The sequence below is a fragment of the Leiobunum rupestre genome, chromosome 4, assembly GCF_980474605.1.
Source record: "Leiobunum rupestre chromosome 4, qqLeiRupe1.1.hap1, whole genome shotgun sequence".
Taxonomy (NCBI): domain Eukaryota; kingdom Metazoa; phylum Arthropoda; class Arachnida; order Opiliones; family Sclerosomatidae; genus Leiobunum; species Leiobunum rupestre.
In genome coordinates this window covers 57,141,201-57,152,698 of record NC_143387.1, presented here as the reverse complement: position 1 = coordinate 57,152,698, position 11,498 = coordinate 57,141,201, and the positions used below count along the sequence as shown (strand labels likewise).

Below are 11,498 nucleotides of genomic sequence, written 5' to 3'. Positions count from 1 at the left end.
AATGACAATGGTATAGGTGAGAGAGGGTACTGTAAGATGACTGAGATATCAAGGTTCTACTTTAGCGATAAACAGCACATTCGACCGAAAATACCACTTGTCATCTTCACTTCCAGAACTCGATCTTTTCTTCGACATTTAGCCAATATCCCCTCCGATGCGAAGTTCAAAACCTTTTGACGCTTGATGGGTTTTTCAAACCGCGAGGGAGATAATTCACATTCACGTTGAAAATCAAGACGTAGTTTTTGACCCATGTTTCTTACATTGAGTAGATAATGCCACTTGTTTCACAAGTAACGAGTTCCAAATCTTCACGCAGAAAAACGGCTTCAAGCATTTGACCATTGCACCGTATCACCCTGCTTGAAATGGTCAGGCTGAAAGGGTGGTGCGTACCGTGAAGACATCATTAAAAAAAATAGATGGTACTTCTAACTCTGCCATTGATGTCATTGACGAAGGTTTAAAAAAATTCTCAAATGGATCTCTGGACGTAAGACTAGCAAGATTTCTCATAAACTATCGCCGCACTCCCCAAATTAGTGGTAAATCTCCAGCGGAAATCATGTTTGGAAGAGAAATCCGCACCAAACTTGACATGGTCCATCCAACGAACTTTAAAGAGGAGAGAGGTAATGAGAATATCAACATCGATAAACCTATAATTGAAATGCTAGAAGTAAATAATAATAGCGATAAAACCATTAGTAAAAATTAGTGATGTTACCTCTAAATTTCATCCTAATCAAAAAGTCGTTGTAAAAAACTATGGTAAGGGAGAAAATTGGATAGAGGGAACTGTAAAAAATCTATCGGAAATATGATGTATGGGATTGATATTGGGAGAGGTATTATTAGAAAACATCAGAACCAATTGAGACTAAGGAGTGAGAAGTTATTAAAACCAACCGTGTCTGAGACATCAACAACTGGATCCAGTAAAATGAATCCAAATCCAGATGCAGGGTACAGATCAGTATTACAACCACTGATCCAGAGTCATCAACAACCACCGATCCAGAGTCATCAACAACCACCGATCCAGAGTCATCAGCAACCACCAATCCTAAGTCCTGACAATGAATCTCCAAGCTGGAGTAGCAAATCATCACCAAGTCGATCACCGAGTCGCAATCCTATCTTATTACCACGACAAGACTCGAGACCAGAGCAACAGCCTACCACAAGCATCTCTATTCCTAGTGTAGCCACATCATCAGAAGGAGCCCGATCAAGGAATAGGATACTTATTAGACAAGATTTTGACAAAGAGCCTCAGTCGAGTAGACACCGACCACACGTACGAAGATCCAGTCGAAGACGTAAATCAATTAAAAGACTTAATTTATGAACTGAAATGTTTAATCGTTAATGTAGTTAAAATACACTATAATCAGTATATTTAAAAAGAGGTGATGTTATGAACTATAATAGCCAGGGGGCGCCACTGGGTGGGGAAGCTGAGGGAGCTCTAGTTTTATGACCACCTAAACAGTGGTCTACCGGCTGTCGACATGTTCGGTACTCTTACTTAAAACTTCATATGTAAAAACCATCATCATCATGGAAATAAATCTTATAGCTTCAATAGAGAGTGTTTAATTAACAAACACATCAGATTGATTAAATCTAGATTATATTTTTTAATCTTGATTACCCTGATTTAATCTTGATTACCCTCATTTAATGACGATCACCCTGATTTAATCATTTTACTATGATTAAGACGTAGCCAAAATGGAAGTGACCTGCCCCTCCGAAAAATCTAATCGACGAATGTCATTCCTTGATTAAAATGCCTTTAAAAAAATCCATTGCAGGGGAAACTTTTAGAAATCATGTCAAAATTTAAAAACAATCGTTAAAAGTCAGGAAATTTTTGAAATAAACATTATAGATGGGGCCTCTAAATCAGGCTGGGCCTATGTGCAGAAAATTCTTGGCGGGGCTACTGAGTAGATCTGCACTACGTTATTACGAGTTAATCTTAAATTGATTCCTACTAAAACCTAAAGTGTATATTGTAGTTCTTTCAAACACACAGTTCAATTGGTTGGTTTGACGTTTACTACATTAAGGAGTAAGCGTTTTATAAATAATGGCTTAAGGGCCGAGAACAGACTACATTTTCTCGTGCGCGTCCTACACATTCCAATTTTTTTTGGCAAGAGACCATACTGCCACTCAAGCTAGTCAAGCTGGTCAAGCTGTCTGTCGTCAAAAGGTTGGCATGTGTAGGATGGGAGGGGTTGAAATTCGCGCACGAGAAAACGTTGTCACTATTCTAGGCCTTTAAGCTGTATTTAAGGCACTTTTTTTAACGAACACGTTGAGAGAACATCTCCGTTCGTAAACTTTACACATTACAAGGCATAACACGAATAGTCCAAGAGCCCATGACAAAATAAGTGAATGATACGGTACACAGTAGTCTTTGAATTACCATTACGTAGGGTAACCAAGAAATGTTTGTCTTACGGGCCGGAGTACGGGGTTTTCACCATGGCAACCAAAAACATTTTCAACAACAAAAATTTCGTAGGGGATTTTACATGCGAAATCAACAGAATGTAAGGGTTCCCCCCCACCCTTTGAAATTTTTAAAAAATACAGACAAAATTGTTTTTGCTCCAAATTGTTTCAAAATTTTGTAATTAACTAAAATCAAGTAAATAATGCTAAATCTCAGTAAAATTATGAAATTGCGCCATCTAGGAACTGAAATTGGAATCTATTTTTTAATTTCATGTTGTCATGAGTTTAATTACTGAATACAGCCGAATTATTTTGTTAAAGAAAGTTCGATAATGGAAGCTCCAAATATTTTAAATAGCCCAAGAGGTTACTATAAAAAGCATGATTAAGGTTTATTGTTAACAAGTAAAGAGAAAAACATAATTTTAAACGTTTATAGCTCATTAAGACAACGTTAGCCCCAAGAAAGCGTGGTAACTATTTTAAAAGAAACTGCCAATTTAACTGGTAAGACGTAGAAATAAATTTACAAAATTAAATAATTATACATACTATTTTAAATTTAAGAATGATAGGAATGCCTTATCTTTTAAATTTGCACGCCCCCGCAATAATGAAATTTATAAATAAAGATTCCAATTTTGGTTTCTAGATGACGCTAAAAGATGACGAAAAGAGCAAAATTCGAATTTGACCGTAAAATGGCCAAATTCAATATGACCGGAAACGATATGAGGCATCCTTGCGCCGATTGTACTATATATTTTGTCTTTCTTAGCCTGCAATTGACAGTGGCTATCCTTATAAGATGCTATCTATCGGTAAGAAAGCTCGTGCTATCGTCGTGAGAGCCATTGTCTCCTGCTTAAAAATTATACTAAAAGTCACCAACAGGTGACAAAAGACTACGGCCCGCGGAAAGGTCAAGCACTTAGTACTAAAATGCTAAGAGAGCTCGCGCTCTTGGTCACGTGCCTTCCTCGGTGTCTGCTAGGTGTCAATTCCGTATTTTATGTCAGGCTTCGACGCCCCGAAATTTATCTAGACCTTTATATACATTTCTTATATCTATGGTTCCCACAGCGGCGTAGACGAAGAGGATAGATGGCTCCGGGTTGTATGGAAGAGCCATATGAGGTTAACGGTAATAGTTAGTGCAGGGAACTGTTGGCTCGCGTGGCATGCAGGGCTTGCCACCACCCTCCTACACATTGTAACCCGGTCACCTGAATTAATGGCTTCAAAAGTCGCTTGATGACTTAGGTCTAAGGTGGTGCCAAGGGTATTAGCCTAGCTGATTATTATTATTAAGGAAAAGTAGCCTTCCGAGAGGGAACCGGTGTTCGAGAAGTTCCAGAGAAGCTAGTTCGTCTCTGAAGAGAGATGAGTAGAAAGCCGCAAGGGGCCAGATTATGAAGGTCCAAAAGATCACATCTATCCTATCCTATCCTTTCATCAAAATGATAGGCGTTGAACTCTGAACGCCGAGTATGCCGCGAAGAACCGCAATTTTCGACTTTGTCCAGCATCGCGAGCAGGTTGGCGGACCCTGAAGCGTAGAGGGGGCTGGAATAATCCAGCCCGGAGAATCGCGTGACCCGCACTCCAGCGGGTAGTCGAAACTGCATGCACGCGGAAGGTTAGTACGGTTCAATGATGAGATACTCAATGTGCGGCTTCCAGGAGAGACGATAGTCGATTATGACGCCTAGGTAACGGTAGGTCGGTACCCTAGTCATGACGGCGCGCCCAAGTTTGAGCGAGAGACCAGCCGGATGACGTTTCACTTTGGTGATAACTATGTTTTGACATTTGAGAGGTTGAAAGTTGAGACAGGAAAGGGGGCAGAGAGTTCGTCATTAAACCTTACCTGAAAGGTTCGGTTCTTCAAATAATGGGCCACCCAACAAACATGTGTAAAATTATAATGAAATGCAAATATTTACATTTTATAACTTTTATTTCATCAATCATAGCTCTCTAAACGTGGCATTGTGTACCATAAAAATCCTGCTGCCTGAAATATACTTAAGGTACCTGGTTTTCGACGGTGACCAAAAGATAGTTTCCGGAAATTCGGTCGCAAATAGAGATACGAAACTCTCTATACCACCAGTAAAGCTTGTTTTTTTTAACGGTTTCATCGATCTCAGCGCCGACTAAACTAAATAAACAAAGAAATGTGCTCTTTATCTTTTAAGGTGTTACAATCAAGTGCCAAAGAATAACTTACAAGCATTTTCAAGTTATTTTAAGGAATGAATGAAAGATTTATTTCAGAAATGAAAACGCGTTCAAAATGTTTCTCTCAAAAGATCCTCGGTTAGATAGCGTTTTCCATTTGACTGCGCTCTAGATCACTTCCATCAACATTTTATGTTCCAGTTGCGTGCTTGGATCTGATCCGATCAAGTTTGGCGTGTTCCATTTCCCGCTCTGCTGCGAGATCGTCCAAAACCGATCTGCCGATTTCGACAGATCAACGAATCGAGATAGAGATCGGAGCAAATTTTTGCGTGTTCCGTTTAGATGTTTTCTTTTTTTATATTCGGGATTGTAACGTGTGGGACAATTCAGGCCGCTCGTCCACCTGATTAATCAGGGCGAGATATGTGTAACGGCCACGCCAACGGGGGGATGGGTGGGGACACCCGTGACGGAAGTATTCGGCCATCCACAAACTCGGCCTCCCAGACGCTTGGGAATACAGGAGTACGCCACTACTCCCGGCCCGTTTAGATGTTTTGGCAAAATGGCAGACCAAGAAACGAAAATTCAAATAACTAGAAGACGAAAAACAACAAAGCGCGGGAATACGTTAGTGGCGTGTTACATACAATTGCGGTTATACACTAGTCGATTCTGGCGAGATCTATGACGTCAGAGACAGATTCGGAGCGAATCTCGATCAATCAAATGGAAAACGCTATTATATTTCCATATTTTTTCAAATGCTTTATAATAGTCCTTTAAATAAAAGATCAGCCGGGAGTAGTGGCTCACTCCTGTAATCCCAGGAGTCCGGGAGGCAGAGTTTGTGGAAGGCCGTGTGAGGATGACTACAAATCCCCCAACGGGTGGTCGGGTAACTTCCGCCTCGGGTGTCCCCACGTATCCCCCCGTTGGCATGGCCGTTACACATATCTCACCCTGAATAATCAGTTATTGTGTGTGTGCTGGTGTCTAAGGCCTCGGGTCGACACCGATGTTTGTGTATCTCAAAAAAAAATAAAAGATCATTCATAGCCGATTACAGATTTGATGCTGCTGCGACTGGACATTTAACCGGTTTGTCTATGGTTTCTCTTTATACTGTCAAAGCTGAGAATTTTCTATTCATAGATCTGGTAGCATTTTTCAACAGGGGGGCAAGACAGTCAAAGAGGGGTTTACTTAACCGCCTATAGAGAACGCGATCTACCGTTCTGTTAAAAGTCTACATTTTGTTTATTCACAGGCATGCTTTAATATCAGCCCTCTCGGCGAAGGGCTCTTTGTCACTACGGTGTTGGATTTTAAACCTCCTATGAATAGCGCTAAATTATTTTTATCCCTAATTAAAAATAAATACGTTCTTGGTTATAGTTCTAATTCTTCACTGTCTTCAGGCTCAGTGGCGAATCTTTATTTTGTGGGGCCCCAGGCGCACCCTGATCTCGAGGATGAACTTCATCAGAAGCGGGATCCTCATCCGATGAAGCACCCAACGATTTTTAGGCTCCCGCTTTTGCTGAGCCCCAGGAACGCGCCTGTGCGGTAATCTGCCACTGTTCAGGCTTCAGCTGCAGCCTGCAGCAGTGTTGGAAATAAGGCGGTGGCATCGGTCGCGAGACCCTTCGGAATCTGAATCCCGCGTGCAAAACTCGCGTGCAAGTAAAGTACTTAAATAACTTGCGATCGTGACGCATATAAAAAAATTTATACTTATAATTTTATTTTCTAGAAACACCTATTTTAATACGTTTCAGAATTTTGGGAAATTTTCCTTCGAGGTCTTTCAAAACCGTAAAATTATGAGAAAAACGACCTTAAAGAAGCTCCTGACTAGGTTAGATTTACAATAATATATAAAATTAGGCTTTTGAGACTCACATGTTCAAAGTTACTAAAATTTGGTTGTACCACATTTCAATTTAAAATTGAAATATTTCTGAGAAAGAATAAAGTTAAGCACCATCTATTAAAACTTGTTGGCATTAAAAATATAGAGAAATAGGTGACGCCCTGTTTTTTTATAGCAAAAGTACAAAAAGTACATTTCCGTATTCTATAAAGGTACATTTAGAAAATACCTAGCGGCAACACTGGCGAAAATAGTGATCACTAATGTCCCAGTTTTCCACAATTTCCATTAATTGATTAGCTTGTCGAATAGTATTTAACATTATCAACAGGAACATTATTTTAAAACTGTATACAAGAAATTTAGCAACAATCAGCTGTCAAGTTAAAAAAATAAGGATATTCATTGGTCAATGTTTTCTACAATTTGCAGCTTCTCTTTCCATGATTTAATCAGGTTAGCAGATCCAGGAGTAGTGGCTCACTCCTGTAATCCCAAGCGTCTGGGAGGCAGAGTTTGTGGAAGGCCGTGTGAGGACGACCACCAATCCCCCAACCGATGGTCGGGATACTTCCGCCACTGGTGTCCCCACGTATCCCCCCGTTACACATATCTCACCCTGATTAATCAGTTATTGTGTGCGTGCTGGTGTCTAAGACCTCGGGTCGACACCGATTTGTGTGTATCTCAAAAAAAAAACCGGCTTAGCAGATAATATGTGCGCACTGGTCAGCACCTTGCTGTTAAAGTGTTGGTTGCACGAAATTTTAGTTATGGCTAATTGATGCTTCATTAGAAAGATCAAACATTTTATAGCAAGTACAGAAAATTTCATCACAATCGGTTAAGTGGTCTTTGAATTATTATAAATAGAAGTCGAAATGGTGGAAATCGAGTTTTTCGGCGAATTTCCAGACTTTCTCGGCACCCATGACGTCAGAAAATGCGAAGCGTATCATTGGCTAATTGTCTGTAATACATTTCTTTACATCTGGGATTAAAAGCAGGTTGATTTAACACCCAGGAAAAAGTCCTACGCAGTAGTAATTGAAATAGGCATACACAAGTCTACGTAGTAGAAAAACGATATGAAACCGAAGGCTCCTCGTAAATTCTTTGTTAAACGTCGGGTCGCGCGTGCCGCTTAGCGCGCGCGTAAAAAAATATTTTTTTTTATTTCGATAATAAGTCTAATATTATGATTAAAAACCTCTGGTTTGAAAACTTCTACAAGTAAACAGAATCCCTCCACTTCAGTTCCTTCTATTTTAGGAACAAAACTACAGCTTTGATTTGCCCCAAATTGCTCGTGCTACCACGGCCAACTTTGATTTCTCGCGAACAGCGCGTGGTCAAAGTTGGCCGTGGTGCTACGGAGGAGAGAAATTCGCCGAAAATTTCAGGATTTTGAGGAGCGAAAAAGGTCAGTTTCGGACTCAAAGTTAATACACTTCGGCTTGGAAATTTGTTTCGACAATGACATTTTTGGAATGAGAACGTCCTGGGCTTCAAAACAAGCGCGCATTCATTCGTTTTTATTACTATCGATTTTTCGTGCAACCAACACTTTAACCTCGGGATTTCTGGAGGATAAACAAGCACCTAACCCTTCCTCCCAGCAATGGCAGAAGATGCTCTCTCCAAGTAGGCAAATAATATCTTCTGGTATTCATGAATACAGTGGCTACAGTTGAGCCCAAAATACATTATTTATTTAATTAAATATATCAATAAGAACATTGTATTAAAACTGTATAAGTTGTATCGCACTTACAATTTATTAAAATATACTTTGTCTTAAATAAAAATATTATATTATCATTTATCAGTCCCTCTTTTGCTCAAAATCCCTTGATTAAAGTTAGATTCAAACAAGAGCATGTAATTAAACAATATGAGAAGCATTAAATTAAAAGCTATATATTCATTTGAGTAATCATTAACAAAGATATTTTGAAATACATATAATAGAGTTAGCGTTCCCTGTTTTCCACAATTTCCATTAATTGATCAGCTTGTTGAATAGTATAGTCTATTCCTTCGCACTGTTTATACAGAACCTTGGGAATTTGATTAATTCCATAATAGGCTCCCGCAATACCTCCAGCCATGCAGGCTATAGTATCGGTGTCACCCCCGACGGATATAGCCAAAAACATGGTCCTTACAAAACCATTATCAGTCTGAAAACAATTAAGAATATTTTACTATAAATCAAGATTTAACTTAAGAATGGCTTACTTCGAAGTCCATAATGGGTTTCAAAGCTCTCAAGAATGAGTAAATAGCAATAGGCACCGATTTAGGAGCTGTTACGTAGTTTCCTGTAAAGAATAATTGGTAATTTTAATTCACTTTCACATAAAATCAGTGAACTATGTATTCATACCAAGCAGTTTGGCTACATCGAGGGGAGTTAGTTTATCATTGCTCAACGCAATTTTTGTTTCCTCCAATTTGGATTTGTAGATTTTATTCGTGTTGTTTTCTATTTCATCCATTTTAGTGATAAGATAATCTAAAAATTGCTCCTCGTCTAATTTTTTAGATGAATTACTAATTTGAAGCGCTTCTCTTATTGCCAAACTGAGAAGTATGGCACCATTGTATCCATCGTGATGTGCATGTGTTAAAAGAGATGTTTGTTTGGCCAACTAAGAGTGAAAAATACATGAAACTGAAATAGACAATGGAATTGGTTTCATACTTTAATAGTTGAATCTAAATCTTGATTAAAAGTAAATAATGGCACGGGGGCAATTCTCATGGGCGCACCTAGGGAAAAATATTGTTTCAAAATAATCCTATCAAAACAAAGTTCTAAATGGTCTGTACCATTTCCATAAGATCCAGTGCCATTAAATTGCGATTGGGCTGGTTCCAAAACATTTTGGTAGTTTGAATTTACAAGCTTTATAAACACACTGACAACATGTGCTCCGTAGTTCCTATGTTGCGCTTGGAAATAATCTTCAGTAAACCTTAAAATTAATTTCTAAATTTAGGTTTATTACTTTTTCAATAAAAGTAATAACAAACCTTTTAGCCAAATCTTCAGCATTGAAAGCTTTATTTTCAATTAATGATTGCGCTATTGCTCTGGTCATAACAGTATCGTCAGTATATTGCAAAATTGTGGCTATGATATAAGAAAACAAATAATTAGATCAGATCATAAGACACTCTGGCAGCCTCTAATTGTAAATTTTTGTCCTTCCTTACATTTTTCCTTGAGTTTCAGAAGATTGTTGAAGAACTTTGTTAATTTACTTGTTTGGGGGCCATTAATTTCAAATTCATTTTCAAATGGTTCTCCAAGACAATCCCCCAATAAAGCTCCAACCATACAACCACGAAATAATTCCCGACGCTTACTTGATTCACTTGAAGTAATTGGCGTTGCCATAATTGAACTCAGTTTCACAAGCGGCAAAAAGACCAGAGCTCTAGACTTGTTCGTCTGCCGGGCCCCACAGTTTGCTGTATGATACGTTGATAACTTCGTCTAATCTAATTCTGATAACAGGACAGGTACAGCACCGTCAGTTGAATCTTGGAGGAATAAAACAAGTATACAGGAGTTGCGGAGAGCTGCGAAATCGGTTTCGTCAGTGACCGTGAACTCGTGCGAGACGGAGGGGTTCAAACGCGACTAGCGCCAACTGCATACGGAATTTTGCAACTATTATCGTTTTATATCATTGTTTTCGCGTCGTCTCGCGCGAGTTCACGGTCACTGACGTAACCGATTTCGCAGCTCTCCGCAACTCCTGTATACTTGTTTTATTCCTCCAAGGTTGAATCAAAGATAATTTAAACTCGTACCCTAGATTCGAATAGTGACGGTTTTGGTACGAAGCGTTTACCCTTTTCTGGCACGTGACCTCAGTAAAATCGGGCTCCATCGGTTGCGGTAAGGCGCAAACCATGGAGCGAATTTTTTCTGAGTTTCGGCGGGAAGTGGGTAAACGCTATCGGCAACGCGCGAGAGAGTGATTTCGAATTAAATTATCTTTGGTTGAATTTGATCAGTTTCACGCGCTTGTTTCCAGAATATGATTGGACGTATCTGCTAAATAGGAGCAACAAACACAACACCCCACACAAGGAGAATGCAACCCGTCAAAAGTCGTGGAATATTCTTGTGTACGTTTTTCATTGGCTAGACGCTTTAGCGCCTGCTGCCGTCGGAAGGGGAAAATTCGTAAATTGTCTTCCCCTCGGCCATAAAACGTTCAGCGTAAAGGCTCGTGACGCTCGTCCAATGAAATTCGTGCACAACCCTTCGTTAGCGTGTTTAAAGGCTAGCTGCGTTCTCCTTGTGTTTGTTGCTCCTAGCTGCTACCATGTGGTAAATCGGGCTGAATTTTTTCAAACGGCGGTGTAATCATAGAGATAGAAAGGAAATAGAGGGAAGATTACGGCGTTTTTTACCGGGAAAATTCATCCCCCCCCCCGCGCATGTATGAAAGTGGAGATGGGCCATCTACAGTTGATTTTCAAAAAGGCATAATTTATTTCAATTCACCACGCGTCGATGGCGCCACGTAATCTGCCCATCTCATGGCTTCCTACATTGGCGAAAAGGGGGTTGGCACTCGCGGTCAACTTCGCCAGATACAATAGTGCCTCTATTTCTTTTCTATCTCTATGGGTGTAATATCATCAAATGACGCATTAATTTGAGATAGAGATTTTGAATCAGAACTTGAATGAGGTGCAGTGGACTCTCTGGACTCTTGATATTTTACAAGCTCTACAAGCGTGTTGTGATTTTTTTTAATGATGAATTAATGATACGCCATATTCGCCATTATTTATGAATATTTAGCGAAATTTTTCATTAGTCAAATAGCTGTTACTATAAAATAATACTTCAATAGCTATAGCTAATGAAGATAGAGAGCACGCGCTGGAGCCTGGGGGCCTATTCTGAAAATATTCGAAATCCAATTTT

General features: G+C 39.5%; 1 protein-coding gene across 1 annotated transcript; it reads right to left on the bottom strand.

Annotated features, from left to right (window-relative positions):
• Positions 1-8,209: 8,209 nt before the first annotated feature.
• On the bottom strand, positions 8,210-10,065 carry LOC149948415 (ADP-ribosylhydrolase ARH3-like). The gene is made up of 7 exons (XM_090171926.1): positions 9,764-10,065; positions 9,581-9,680; positions 9,377-9,522; positions 9,249-9,316; positions 8,931-9,195; positions 8,783-8,865; positions 8,210-8,724 (listed from the first exon to the last, which is right to left on the bottom strand). The coding sequence occupies exons 1-7, from the start codon at positions 9,945-9,947 to the stop codon at positions 8,515-8,517; spliced, it is 1,056 nt and encodes a 351-aa protein (XP_090028052.1). The 5' UTR covers positions 9,948-10,065; the 3' UTR covers positions 8,210-8,514.
• Positions 10,066-11,498: the final 1,433 nt, after the last annotated feature.